Genomic DNA, 15,017 nt, shown 5'->3' with positions numbered 1-15,017 from the left:
AGTGTGTGTACATTCAGGTGTGTGTATATGTAGGTATGTGTATTTAAAGGTGTGTGTATGTAAAGGTGTGTGTTTATGTAAGGGTATGTGTATACAAACAAGCGGGAGTGTGTGTATGCAGGTTTGTGTGTATGCTGGTATGTGGATATGTACAGGTATGTGTATGTACAGGTGTGTATTTACAGGTGTCTACATGCAGGTGTGTGTGTATATACAGGTGTGTGTGGGTATATGCCGGTTCCTGTGTTTGTACAAGTGTGTGTATGTCCAGGAGTGTGGGGCAGTTGTGGCGAGAGTTGAGAGTTTCCCATACCTGGGCAGTGTGGTCATGACCGGCTCCAGTTTGACAGCAGAGATTTCACTCAGAATCAGTCGAGCGGCAATATCTTTTCATCGGTTGCGTAACGCTGTGTGTAAGCTACCTGGTCTGTCGCTCCGCACGAAGCTTCAGGTCTTCTCGGCCACGGTCATTCCCTCCCTTCTCTACGCTTGCGAAACGTGGACCCCCCCTAATGGAGCATCTTCGCCGGTTAGAAACATTTCGGCTGGCCTGCCTACGATCAATCCTGGGTTTAACCAGCAGGCTGGATTGTGTGAGGAGCTCACAAATCCTCGAAAGATCTGGGCAAAGTCCCATCGGTGAGCTCCTCCGGCAGGCAAGGCTGCGTTGGCTGGGCCATGTAGCCTGCATGCCCAGCCACCGCATGCCTAAACAGCTTTTGTTCGGCCGGATCGAGGGGGCTGATATTGAGCAACCAGCTCCGATAAGTATATTTTGTATACCACCTCCAACTGGTTATCGGTGATATGCAAACATGTTTGTAGGAGTGTCTACCCCGATCCCAGTTCACAACGGAGACTCAGTCACTGCTCCAGAAATATCTATCTCTGTCTCTCTCTGTCTCTCTCTCTCTGTCTCTCTCTCTCTGACTCTTGTCTCTGACTCTTGTCTCTGACTCTTGTCTCTGTCTGTCTCAACTCGCCGACTTTCCATCCCAAACGCGCCACATCAACGCCAGGCTCCACGACTCGAACCATGACTTGCCACTTGCCGGGTCTGCTCCTCGTGGCGTTGATGTTCGTGAGCGGAGGTGAGACAACTTCTGCGTAACGAGTTTTTTTTAAAAAATCCTTTATATTAAGTTCGCTTGCTTGCTTGCGTGCTTGCGTGCTTGCTTGCGCACTTACGACTGTGCAAATCTTTCGGTCGTTTTTTAACCCACTTCCCGTGATCCGATCGAGCTGACATTTTGCACACAGACTCGTTGTGCGAGACAATTAATGTTCGTGAAATTTTTTTTCCAAAATTTTACACTGTTTAGGGAAAACAAATTAAATATTTAATTACCAATTGCTTAATACTGGCAGACAATCATCTGACCCATAGGTGGCAGCCATCTCAAGCCAGAGGACGAGAGGACTCTAGCCGCCACGCATATAAAGGATTTATAGTGAAAAACTTTGTTTTTACGGGTTAATTTTTATTCTTCCTCTTCTTGGTTATTTCGGTAAAGTCATGTAGAATGGAAATAATAAAATAATAAAATAAAACATAATAAAATTATTATCACGCACGCAACAACACCAAAGCAACGCCGATACTGCGATTTATATAGAGATGTTGACTACCTCGCCTGGTATACAGGAGGTCGTGGGTTCGATCCCGGACTCTGACGATGCCTGCTGTTGTATATTTGGATTCTGCGTGTCTCTCACCCTGTGGAGATGTTAACTACCTCGCCTGGTACACAGGAGGTCGTGGGTTCGATTATTTAATATCTGTGTGACCGCGTAGTTCGTGAAGCCTTCAATAGCTGTACCGGGGGAATCTCCATTTGGTACAGATATAATGGGAGGCTGATCGACGCCCGGGTGCGATCAAGGGATGGCTCCCTATTGGTCAACCACGTTATGTATGCCGATGATTTGGTAATAGCTGCTCATTCAGAAGAGGAGTTGGAGACGCTGCTGCTGAGACTGGAGCGTGCCACTAAGAGGTGGGGCCTTACCATCAGCCCCACCAAAACGAAGCACCTGCCTGGGTTGTTGTATATTTGGATTCTGCGTGTCTCTCTCCCTGTGGAGATATTAACTACCTCGCCTGGTATACAGGAGGTCGTGGGTTCGATCCCGGACCCTGACGATGCCTGCTGGTGTACATGACCGGACTTGTCATTGTATCAGACGTAGAAAGCACCAAATAAATATCCACAACCAGTTACAACAACATCGTAAATCTAACGCGTATAATTGACATCAATGTTACCGCAGTATTTGCAATAGCGGCACAGCTATTCGACATTTTACATGTTTTGGGGTGTTTAGTTTGCCATGATGATGGTGATCGTCTGCTATGATGATGATGGTGATGATCGTCTGCTGTGATGATGATTTGCCTTGATGATGATGGTGATCGTCTGCTATGATGATGATGGTGATGATCGTCTGCCGTGATGATGATGATGATCGTCTGCCGTGATGATGATAATGATGATCGTCTGCAATGATGATGATGATGGTGATCGTCTGCCATGATGATGATGATGATCGTCTGCTGTGATGATGATGGTGATGATCGTCTGCCGTGATGATGATGATGATCGTCTGCCGTGATGATGATCGTCTGCTGTGATGATGATGATTTGCCTTGATGATGACGGTGAGCGTCTGGTGTGATGATGATGATGGTGATGATCGTCTGCCGTGATGACGATTTGCCTTGATGATGATGGTGATCGTCTGCTATGATGATCGTCTGCTGTGATGATGATTTGCCTTGATGATAATGGTGATCGTCTGCCGTGATGATGATGATGATCGTCTGCCGTGATGATGATGGTGATGATCGTCTGCCGTGATGATGATGATGATGATCGTCTGCCGTGATGATGATGATGATCGTCTGCTGTGATGATGATGATTTGCCTTGATGATGACGGTGAGCGTCTGGTGTGATGATGATGATGGTGATGATCGTCTGCCGTGATGATGATGATGATCGGTGTTGTTCTTATGTCTTGATTTTGTGGATGTACAGGGCACAGCCTCAAATGTTACTCGTGCAGCCCGACCATCAATAATACTGCGTGCAACGCGGGCGGCCTCGTCACGTGTTCCGACGTTTCGCTGGATACCTGCGCGACAATTCTAGTATACAAGGGCTCCTGTAAGTGCGTCGCTTATTCTCGCAAAGCTCGGGATGGGGGTGGGCCCCTTGCGTTCAGCAGTGACTCCCAGGCTCATGATGCACTCGCAAGACGCGCGTCTGTACTCACTTTGTTCTGAGTCTATGGGTCTCTGTGTGGTGATGAGTCTATGGGTGTCTGTGTGTGATGAGTCTATGGGTGTCTGTGTGATGAGTCTGTAGGTGTCTGTGTGATGATGAGTCTATGGGTGTCTGTGTGATGATGAGTCTATGGGTGTCTGTGTGATGATGAGTCTATGGGTGTCTGTGTGATGAGTATATGGGTGTCTGTGTGTGATGAGTCTATGGGTGTCTGTGTGATGAGTCTGTAGGTGTCTGTGTGATGATGAGTCTATGGGTCTATGTGTGTGATGGGTTAATGGGGTATCTGTGTGGTGATGAGTCTAAGGGTCTCTGTGTGGTGAGAATATGGGTCTTTCTGCGGTGATGAGTCTATGGGGTCTCTGTGTGTTGAGTCAATGGGTCTCTGTGTGATGAGTCTGTGGGTGTCTGTGTCGTGATGAGTCTATGGGTCTATGTGTGTGATGCTTCTGTGGGTCTATGTGTGTGTGTGTGATGATTCTAGGGGCCTCTGTTTGTGATGAGTCTATGGGTCTCTGTGTGGTGAGTCTGTGGGTCTCTGTGTGGTGAGCTTATTGGTCTCTGTGTAGTGCGTCTATGGGTCTATGTGTTGAGTCAATGGGTCTCTGTGTGGTGAGTCTATGGGTCTCTGTGTGGTGAGTCTATGGGTCTCTGTGTGATGAGTCAATGGGTCTCTGTGTGATGAGTCTATCGGGTCTTTGTGTGTTGAGTCAATGAGTTTCTGATTGGTGAGTCTATGGGTCTCTGTGTGGTGATTATATGGGTCTCTGTGTAGTGCGTCTATCGGGTCTTTGTGTGTTGAGTCAATGAGTCTCTGACTGGTGAGTCTATGGGCCTCTGTGTGTGATGAGACGTTGGGTTTCTGTTTGTAAAGAGTCTATAAGGGTATCTGTGTGCGGAGTCTATGGGTCTTTGTGTGTGATGAGTGTATGGGTCTTTCTGCGGTGATGAATCTATGGGGTCTCTGTGTGTTGAGTCAATGGGTTTCTGTGTGGTGAGTCTGTGAGTTCTCTATATGGTGAGCCTATGGGTCTATGTGTGTGATGCTTCTATGGGTCTATGTGTGTGAGTCTATGGGTCTCTGTATGTGAAGAGTCTTGGGGTCTCTGTGTCTGATGAGTCAATGGTTTATTTACGTGATGAGTTTATGGGTTTCTGCATCCCAATCGGTGTCTCTTCTCCAATGTGTTGAAATTTCTCTGGGGTCCTCCGGTTTTCCCCCCTCCACATTTTTGAATTGACGTCACGGCGTTCGGAGTATTCTGCTGCTGCTTTACATTTTCACGCGATGATGATGTTGATGATATCAGCCACCGTTTGTGGTAGGGGCTTTTTGACTGGCTGTCGAACAAAGGTGGCCACTGCATCATCGCACGGAGCTTTCGGATGCACTGCGAGAGATTTACACTTTTAAAACATCATCTCAATTGACATCCTCGTTTCTTAAAACTGCTTTTTGTGTTTTAGTTTGTTTTCCTTCCCCGCGAACCTGCAATTAGCGCGGTGGGCTATGTATGGTGCGAAAGAAGTTCAACAAACATACACAAACATATACAGAGACCCACACACACCCATGGAGATCTACAGAGACCCACAGATTACCACGGATGGCTACATACGGCACGAAAGAAGTTCAACATACACACACATACATATGTAACGGGTTCCGGAGACACTTGTAGAGGTAACTTCTTTATTACAATCCAACACCACTCCAACAGTCCAACACTCCAACAGTCCAACACTCCAACAGTCCAACACTCCAACAGTCCTGATACTCTGTTACAGCCTAGGTACACACCCTAGGTACACAGCCTAGATACTCTACTCTGGCTACGCTCTGGAACTCGCCCTCACAAGGTCGTAGAGCCGGAAGTTCCAGAGTCCCACCACTCGCTCTCACAGCGTCCCAGGGTCCTCACATGGCTGGTCTTGGGTCTTGGGTCTTGAGCTACAACTGGCCCCGATCGTCCAGGGAGCTGCCCTTTTATGCCTAGTCCCCAACGAGGGGTGGGGCCGTGTGCGCCCCCAGATATCCCACAGAGCACACACAGCCCCCCCCCCCCCCCCCCCGTTGGTGGCGCCAAGGGGCTTAAGCGTCTGGGCCGCCTGGGAACCCAGAGCCCCCCAGCAGCCCCTCCCCTCCCATGTCACTACACATACACAGAATCCCACAAACACCCATAACAGACCTATAGACACCCACAGATTAGCACGGTTGGCTATGTATGGTGCGAAAGAAGTTCAACATACACACACATACATACACAGAGTCCCACAAACACCCATACCAGACCTAAAGACACCATTGGAACCTCATTTGCCAATAAAAAATATGATAATTGTTTTTTTACCCTTCTAACTGGCACCAAAACTGACACCTTTTTTTACAAGGAGTCATGTTTGCATAGACCATAATACCTGCAGCCATAATGCAAACAAAAGACATAACTCTGATAACATATGCACTGTCCTTGAAGTTGATTGGTCCACACCCGAGACAGCTTTCCTTAGAGGCTCGTCTCACATGGTGTTGGACCAGATGACCCCATTAAGACTGCACGTATTGTGGTCTATGCAAACACGACTCCTTGTAAGAAAAAAGGTGTCAGTTTTGTTGCCAGATAGAAGGGTAAAAAAAACAATTATCAGACCTAAAGACACCCACAGATTAGCACGCTTGGCTACGTACGGCACGAAAAAAGTTCACCACATACGATGAGCTCACTTAATTATATACTTTTTACTTGCAATGAGACCCGCGTGCTTTCTCTTCCACCCAGCCTACGTCCTCCTCAAGAGTTGCCTCGCCAAGGCCTATTGCGACACCATCACAGTATTCGACTTCAGCTACAAAGGAGCCACGCTGACCACCACGTGCTGCCAGAGTGACGGTTGCAACGTCAACGCCGCCCCTCGACCGTTGGGCGCAGCTCACGTGACCCTGGCCCTGATGGGCGTGGCCTCCAGCGTCGTGGTCAGCAGGGCTCTGGTGTAGCTCGTGACGTCACAGCCGCACCCCTCCCCCTCCTCCCACGTGACTGGGTTCTGTCCAATCGCTTTTGCCCTTCCACTCGGTTGTCTCTCGACGCTTTTACCGGTGGAGTTGTGCAACGTTTACATCGTCTAGAATCTAGATTGTTGCGTTACGCTGCTAAAGGAGTTCAACGTGCGTATGTACATACATAGAGACAAGTAGACTCGTCACACAGAGACCCATAGACTCATCACGCAGATACCCATAGACTCATCATGCAGAGACCCATAGACTCATCACATAGATACCGATAGACTCATCACACAGAGACCCATGGACTCGTCACACAGAGACCCATAGACTCACCACATAGAGACGCACAGACTCACCACACAGAGACCCATAGAGACCTACAGAGACTCATAGAGACCTACAGAGACCCATAGACTCACCACACAGAGACCCATAGACTCATCACACAGAGACCCATGGACTCGTCACACAGAGACCCATAGACTCACTACACAGACATATACTCATCACACAGACACCCATAGACTAAACACACATAGACCACATAGACTCATCACACAGAGACCCATAGACTCATCACAAAGAGACCCATAGACTCACCACACAAATAGACATATACTCACGGCATAGAGACCCATAGACTTGTCACACAGAGACCCATAGACTCGTCACGCCGAGACCCATAGACTCACCACACAGATACCCAAGTGGTTAATGATATACCATCGTTTATACTGGTAGGAACCTCCTAGTTACACCAGCCCACAGGGGATTATTGTGTCCGTCGTGCAGGAGGGGCTGGGTGGGAAGGGTGGGGCTGGGTGGGGAGGGAAGGGTGGGGAGGAGCTGGGTGGGGAGGGTGGGGAGGGGCTGTGTGGGGAGGGTGGGGCTGGGTGGGGGGTGGGAGTGGTGGGGCTGGGTGGGGAGGGGCTGGTCACCCCGTGATGCCCTTATAAAACTCAACGTTTAACCTACTCACGCCGGCTTGTGCCCGCCCTCACAGTCGGGCATATTTGCGGAATACACCACGCCGCCGTTGACCCTGCAGGCCATTGACCGAGCAACCCAACGTGTTCCTACCAGCTCCCTCTGCAGGAATGTGTTAGAGAGGCAGACAGTGGATCCTGTATGGCAGAAGGGAATGGAAAGGTCCTAGATTTGAAGCTTTCGTGACTGCAAGGATTCATATTCTTAGGTTTTTTTCGGTAAAGTCACGTAGGTAAAAACATTAAAATTAATAAAAGTAAAATAAAATAAAAATCACGACGTTTCGGAGGCAACACAAGCTTCCGTCTTCAGGTGGAACCGTCACAGCCACGACAGCTGTATCAAGTAAATGAGAGATTGCAGGAGCTACCACTCCGTTTATATAATGGTTGGAGAAGGGGGGGGGGGTAAGGTCCAATTAATATGGTAAGGTACCTCTCCATAACAAAGGCTCACCCTCTTAAGCCTCACCGGACCATATTACTTGGCGTGTCTCTCTCTCTCGGTGATCCTCCGATTTTTCCCCTTAACATTTAGAATCAACGTCACCACTCGTTGAGGGTTATTTGCCTGCTGCTATAAATTTACACGTGATGACGACGATGATGATGGTATCATGACAAAAAAGCGTCTGTCATTTGTACATCGCGTTCACGCAAATCTTCGTAAACCCAAACATTCGTGAATCGAGGGATATCGCCTGTACCTGATTACAATGCTTATACCTGTCGTTCTATGATCTCCCACTCAACACACGATTGTCAAACAAAATGCGTGCGGCATGTTGCTTGGAAGATGGGCGACTTTTTATTGTTTTTGCTTTTTTAATTAAATGAATCTTCATTGAATTGGAAACCTTGTGCGTCATTTCACAGTGATGTGTAAAGAAAGTTCGCCAACGACGCCCCTTGTAACCAGTGGTGTAAATCAGTCAGAATCAGATTTTGTATTTAGGTTGGAAGAGGAAATTGGTCGAGCTATAAATGTCTTTTTAAATCCTTTATATTAAGTTCACTTGCTTGCTTGCTTACGACCGTGCAAATCTTTAGGTCGTTTTTTAACCCACTTCCCGTGATCCAATCGAGCTGACATTTGCCACACAGACTCGTTGTGCGTGACAATTAATGTTCGTGAATTTTTTTTCTCCAAAATTTTACACTTTTTAGGACAAAAATATTATATTTAATTACCAATTGCTTAATGGTGCAATGCAATCATCTGACCCATAGGTGGCAGCCATCTCAAGCCAGAGGACGAGAGGACTCTAGCCGCCACGCATATAAAGGATTTATAGTGATAAACTTTGTTTTTACTGGTTATACTTATTAAATCCTTTATATTAAGTTCACTTGCTTGCTGAGGACCGTGCAAATCTTTCGGTCGTTTTTTTTAACCCACTTCCCGTGATCCAATCGAGCTGACATTTTGCACACAGACTCGTTGTGCGTGACAATTTATTTTCGTGAAAATTTTTTTTTTCCAAAACGTTACACTTTTTAGGCAAAATTTTTTTTATATTTAATTACCAATTGCTTAATGGTGGCAGGCAATCATCTGACCCATAGGTGGCAGCCATCTCAAGCCAGAGGACGAGAGGACTTTAGCCGCCACGCATATAAAGGATTTATAGTGAAAAACTTTGTTTTTACGGGTTAATGTTTTCACAGACGTCCAGTCGGGGCACGGAGGTCTCACTCGACTTGGTGGCAACACTATTAACACCTACAGTGAGGGAAACAAGTATTTGATCCCCTGCTGATGTTGTACGTTTGCCCACTGACGAAGAAATGATCAATCTATAATTTTAATGGTAGGTTTATTTGAACAGTGAGAGACAGAATAACAACAACAAAAATCCAGAAAAACGCATGTCAAAAATGTTATAAATTGATTTGCATTTTAATGAGGGAAATAAGTATTTGACCCCCTCGACAGCGTTGCCCGTCCGGCACCACGGGGAGGTAGGGGGTCCTGGGTGCATGGGCATGGTTATTGAATAAACATTATTAGGGTTAGATAATTACCAGTATTAACTATGAGCCCGTCCATAAATGACGTGATGCGATGTGACGCTGTCACATTAAATACGTAGGAATGTTGTTATAACAATTGTATATTTAATTAAAGTTGCGCATTTTGATGTGATGTCACATTTCTCAACCCCCCCCCCCTCGTCACACATCGTCACAAATGTCTGAGCCCCCCCCCCCCCCCCCAGGTGCGTGACGTCATTTATTGATGGCCCCTGTAGTACGTCATCCTTTACAGTGTACAGTGCTAAATCCCCTCCTTTTGAATATATCACAAACTACCAATTCAAAGCTAATCTTGAAGACTACAACATTTCTATAACTATCAAAAACAACATTTGGGTCCTTTACGTGTAAAATGCAACAGCACATATATATCACACGCAGCAATTTTCAACCGAGTCGCCATAAACCACGTGACTGGTGTATGGGTCAGGTTACTCAATAACCCTGGCAGCCACCTACAGGCCTGACTCAGTATCGCATGCTGGTGTACACACGTGCATTGATGTCCTGCACAGCACATAAGGACCTTCATTAATAGAGAGGTCCATTCCTAATGTGCCACAACTACCTTGCCTTGTTTACAGCAGGTCGTGCGTGCAATTCCGACCCTGGCGTTGTCTGTTGAATGTTTGCGGGTGGCATGCCTCTTTCTCTCTCCCCGTGGTCGCTTGAAAATTTCTCCAGGATCCTCTGTTCTATTCAATCCACATTTAGAATCAACATCGCCACTCGTTTGGAGTATGTGGCTGCTGCTATAAATTTGATGATGAAATCAGCAACTTCCTTGAGCTATCATTTGTGATGGTCAGGGTCGCTTCTAAATAAAAGACGCTACACAACTCAATTGGGCCTTACACCTGGTCAAATAAAAATGAAAAAGGTTTTTACCCTTTTATCTGGCAACAAAACTGACACCATTTTACGAGTTATGTTTGCATAGACCACAATACCTGCAGTCATAATGCAACCAAAAAACACAACTCTGATAATGTATGTGCACTGTCCTTAAAGTTGATTGGTCCACACCCGAGACAGCTTTCCTTAGAGCCTAGTCTCATATGGGTTGGACCAAATGACGCCAAAAGGCGCACGTCTCAAAGACAATGCACCATTAGAGTATGAGAGCTCGGGGTGAAGCATTTACACCATTGGTACCTCATTTGCCAGTTAAACATATGATAATTGGTTTTTAACCTTTTTATCTGGCAACAAAACTGACACCTTTTTTTACGAGGAGTCATGTTTGCATAGACCACAATACCTGCAGTCATAATGGAAACAAAAAACACAACTCTGATAATGTATGCACTGTTCTTGAAGTTGATTGGTCCACACAACGTTCCTGAATCGAGGGATATCGCCTGTACCTGATTGCAATGCATACACCTGCCGTTCTCTGATCTCCCACTCAACAGACGATTGTCAAACAAAATGCGTGCAGCATGTTGCTTGGAAGATGGCTGATGTTTAATTGCTTTTGCTTTTTAAGATTAAATTCATCTTGTTTGAATTGGCAACTTTGCGTGTCATTTCACAGTGATGTGTGACGAAAGTTCGCCAACGACGCCCTTGTAACTAGTGGTGGAAATCAGTCAGAACCAGATTATGTATTTAGGTTGGAGGAGGAAAGTCGACGAGCTATAAATGTCTTTTACTGGTAGGAACGAAGTGAACCAGCCTACAATAGATTATATCTTCCGTCTGTCCGATGTCCGATTAGGTGTAGCAACATCGCCCCCTACTGCAAACACTTGGCAGGACCCTACAAAAACCTTTAGACTCTGTGAGGCTTTCCTGGCTAAACAAGTGTAACATTCCCTTATAATTCCCTCAGATAGCTTTTAATAAAAAATTTAAATTAAAAATTAACTCACAGCGGCCTAAAGCCTACAGCTAGGCCTAAAGCCTAGAACTAGGCCTCAAACTCTCCCTTCGTATCGTACCCCCGCCATTTCATTTTATTATAGCCATTCATTTGTTCGTTCCTACCAGCCCACCCCGCAGGGACCTGTTTCACAGACGTCAAGTCGGGGCATGGAGGTCAGATCGTTACAACAACAAATATGTAATGGGTTCGAATGAGGCGCACACTCGACTAGGAGGCAACACTACTCATTAACACATAACACGAACGTGAACATTAGACACAAGGCGGTGACCACCTTCCTAACCTCACTAACACTCGGGGAGCACTGCACAGCGTGACCCAGAGCAGGTGACGGCCGCCTGGTCACCAATGACGATCGGAGACTCGAGGACTTCTCATGGCGTCTTCATCATGGAGTAGAACAGCCCGGCTCTCCATTCATGTCCCGCTCCCCATTCACGCCCTGCTCCCCGTTCACACCCCGCTTATAACGCTTCGGCGTAGAAGGCTCTGCCCTAAGGCACACCCCCCTTTTCCATCCTTCCGGAAGGTTCGGGCCCCCAACCACGTGACCCCAAGCTTCCCCGTGGGGCCCCTGGCCCCCCCTTTATCCGGTCACGTGTCCAGTTGGGTTTCACGCGGAGTGCCACGCTCATACAATCCCGACATAGAAGTGACGTCATATGTCACAACATCACCCCCCCCCCCCTCCGTGTAACACACAGCCGTCCCGGCTGTAACGCAACTATAGAAAACTGGAAAGGTGTGCCTCCCTAAAAAGCAACGTCAATAAATAACCGGCGACTGACAATAAATACCGCGAATAACATATTCTTAGGTTTTTTCGGTAAAGTCACGTAGGTAAAAAATTTAAATAAATAAAAGTAAAATTAAAAATAAAAATAAAAAAATCCCGACGTTTCGGAGGCAGCACAAGCTTCCGTCTTCAGGTGGAACCGTCACAGCCCGACGGCTGTATCAAGTAAAATAAAAAAAACCTAAGAATATGAATCCTTGCAGTCACGAAAGCTTCAGGGGGGGGTAAGCGAGTTAACCGGTTGATGTACATTTGTTGTTGTCGTTTCATTCCCCTCCTTCCATGCGTTCTTCCTTCCCTCCGTACGGTGCACCCATGTAAAATCGCGCGTGCACAGTACAACGAAAAAAACCAGGGTCAGCCAATGACCTTCATGACATGTGAGCATGACTGTGCGACCGACGGCGTAGGCAACCAGCAAGGTGTGTGAGAGTCACAGGAAGCTAACGGTCTTAGAACGAGTCCGCGTGGCCGGACCCCCAGGCTACGTAGGCCCAAGCTCCCTGGAAGGCCCAGGAGGGACTTGAATACTGGCCAACTGGCGCAGTCCCTCCATAGGAGATAACGGCGTCGGCGGGGAACGGCTGGTCAACAGCCGCTCCGCACCCAGCAGAGCGTCCGGAGAAGCAGCAGCCGACGGCGTTGAGGGTGTCACGCACTCCGGTCCTGTGGGCGAACCTCAGAACCACAACCTCAACAGGCACGCGCCCCCCAGCTCGCCTGGCAAACTCGGCCCTCGTGGATTGGAGATAAAGGGATGTGACGGGGAGTGACAAAAGGCTTAAGGCGGGATGGATGCGCAAACCAATTCTGGCGGCCGAACTGGATATTAACATATTGTGGCCGGTCGGCCCGTATCACCTTAACCGGCTCTCGCCAGGGTCTGTACAACTGGGGGGATGTGCCCACGCGTACTTGAGGGCAGTGCAGCCAAGCCCTGTCCCTCGGGGCCCACCATTTACCCGACTGAGACGTTCGTTGGCCGATTTCCGTGGGGCGGAATTTTCTTTCGAAGCCTCGCGTGCTTCCGAAACCCGTTGAAAGGTGAAACGCATGAGTTGTGAGGTGGTAACCCTCGGCTTCCTAGGAGCCGTCTTTAGCTGGACTTCAGTGGGGAGGGTTTGGTTCTCTCCCGTCCATTAGAAAGAATGGCGAGTAGCCGGTGGAAACATGCGGAGCTATTCTGTAGGCTGCAAGTGCCCCTGAAATGTGCAGATCGCAATGTTTCTGGGATGCATCGACCTGCTGACTCAACATAGATGTTACAGTCCTCTTAAGTCGCTAAACCATCCAATCCGTCTGGGGATTCTTCGTGCCCAAAAGGTCGCACACTTCTTGCAATAATTTGGATGAAAATGTTTTCCCTTGGTCAGTAAGGAGGCGCTCTGGGGCTCCCTTATCCGGCACGTATCCATGCAGAAATGCTTCGGTGATGGCGGCGGCCGATTGTTTGGGGAGGGGCCAAGCCACAGGCCAACAGCAGAAATACTCCACACCCACCAGCAAGTATTTATTACCTCAGGCTGTGACGGGGACAGGTCAAAGTATATCGAGTGCGACGAGCTCGTTGATACGGAAAACCCGAATAGATTGCAAGGGCAGGCAGCATTGAGCAGATGGCGGTTTGCGGCGAGCACACTGCACACAACCCTTCAGGACGTTCTTGATGACTCCCGCCATTCCGGGCCCAAAAAAAGATCAAGCTTAACGGTTGCCAGAGTTTCGATTTAAAGCTTCTTTCGTGACTGCAGCAGGGATTCATTTTCTTGGTTATTTCGGTAAAGTCACCACAACGCAAGGACGGCTGCCTGCGTTGTGGCCGAAACGTCGTGAGAATTGTATTTTATTATTTTATTATTTCCCTTCTACGTGACGACTTTACCGAAAGAACCAAGCAGAGGTTGCCAGAGTTTTGTAAACACCCAGGTGCATCAATCGCTTGTGGATGGCCAAAATTAGTCTACCCCTGAGGCTCGTAGGTACCACGATGCCGTGGCGACGCAAGCCACTGTCCCAACACATTCAAAGACCTTCCTTGAGAATGACAGGAGCTACCCTGCATCGGTTCAACCCATCGCCCGTATCGCTGACGCGGTGCCGTACTTTCTATAGGGAGGCGTCCTCAGCCTGGAGGCGCCCCCAATTTTCGTGGCTCAACCCAAGCGTGGCATCGCGTGCGACGGAATCGCCGGGATTATCAGCGGCGGAGGTCCCCGCTGACCGGACAACCGGAGGAGGCACGGCCGCGGTAGTCAATCTGCATCGGCGCCGAACCCCAGAGGCACGCACGTTCGTCGCCCAGGGGAATCCGCGAAAGCGCGTCCGCATCGGTGTGCATCGCACCCTTACGGTAAGACACCCGGAATGAGTAGTCCTGCCGGGATTTCCAATCAGCGGGAGAGCTGGCCGGATGGTTGCTCAACGCGTGAAGAGTAAAATTTCGATTTAAAGCTTTCGTGACTGCAGGGATTCATCTTCTTGGTTCTTTCGGTAAAGTCGTCGCGTAGAAGGGAAGTAATAAAATAATAAAAATAAAACATAATAAAATAATTCTCGATTTAAAGTTTTCGTGACTGCAGGGATTCATCTTCTTGGTTCTTTCGGTAAAGTCGTCGCGTAGAAGGGAAGTAATAAAATAATAAAAATAAAACATAATAAAATAAAATGGTGGTGTTTCATTCTTCACCTGAGGACGGCTGCTTGCGTTGTGGCCGAAACGTCGTGAGAATTATTTTATTATGTTTTATTTTATTATTTTATTACTTCCCTTCTACGTGACTTCACCGAAAGAACCAAGAAGCATGAAGAGTACTGGAGGACGGCGTGATTGGAACACACTTCGAATCGCCTGCCATACAGACAGGGGCGGTGCTGCTGTATGAAGATCACTGTTGTTCACGTTTACGGTGACTTTCAGAACGCAGTTCACTCACTGGCATTAACTGTGTATCTTGTGTTCTCCACAAGGAATGCATTATTTGCTCCACTGCGGGTCTCCGGCCACCATTCTCCCA

General features: G+C 47.8%; 1 protein-coding gene across 1 annotated transcript; it reads left to right on the top strand.

Moving 5' to 3' along the window:
• The first annotated feature begins 912 nt into the window (after positions 1-912).
• LOC133339103 (CD59 glycoprotein-like) lies at positions 913-6,792 on the top strand. Its single transcript, XM_061547222.1, has 3 exons — positions 913-1,091; positions 3,038-3,166; positions 6,070-6,792. The coding sequence occupies exons 1-3, from the start codon at positions 1,037-1,039 to the stop codon at positions 6,282-6,284; spliced, it is 399 nt and encodes a 132-aa protein (XP_061403206.1). The 5' UTR covers positions 913-1,036; the 3' UTR covers positions 6,285-6,792.
• Positions 6,793-15,017: the final 8,225 nt, after the last annotated feature.

This window comes from Lethenteron reissneri, unplaced genomic scaffold, assembly GCF_015708825.2.
Source record: "Lethenteron reissneri isolate LAM-NWPU_2019-01 unplaced genomic scaffold, ASM1570882v1 scaffold_1640, whole genome shotgun sequence".
Lineage (NCBI taxonomy): Eukaryota > Metazoa > Chordata > Hyperoartia > Petromyzontiformes > Petromyzontidae > Lethenteron > Lethenteron reissneri.
Note: the sequence above shows the minus strand (reverse complement) of the source record. Positions and strands in the feature narration are given on the sequence as shown.

What these genes read in the sequence shown, in the direction of transcription:
- LOC133339103 (XM_061547222.1), top strand. Translation starts at nt 1,037, where the DNA reads ATGACTTGCCACTTGCCGGGTCTGCTCCTCGTGGCGTTGATGTTCGTG. An exon ending in GTTGATGTTCGTGAGCGGAG is followed by an intron (nt 1,092 to 3,037) that starts GTGAGACAACTT and finishes GTGGATGTACAG; the next exon opens with GGCACAGCCTCAAATGTTAC. An exon ending in TCTAGTATACAAGGGCTCCT is followed by an intron (nt 3,167 to 6,069) that starts GTAAGTGCGTCG and finishes TCTTCCACCCAG; the next exon opens with CCTACGTCCTCCTCAAGAGT.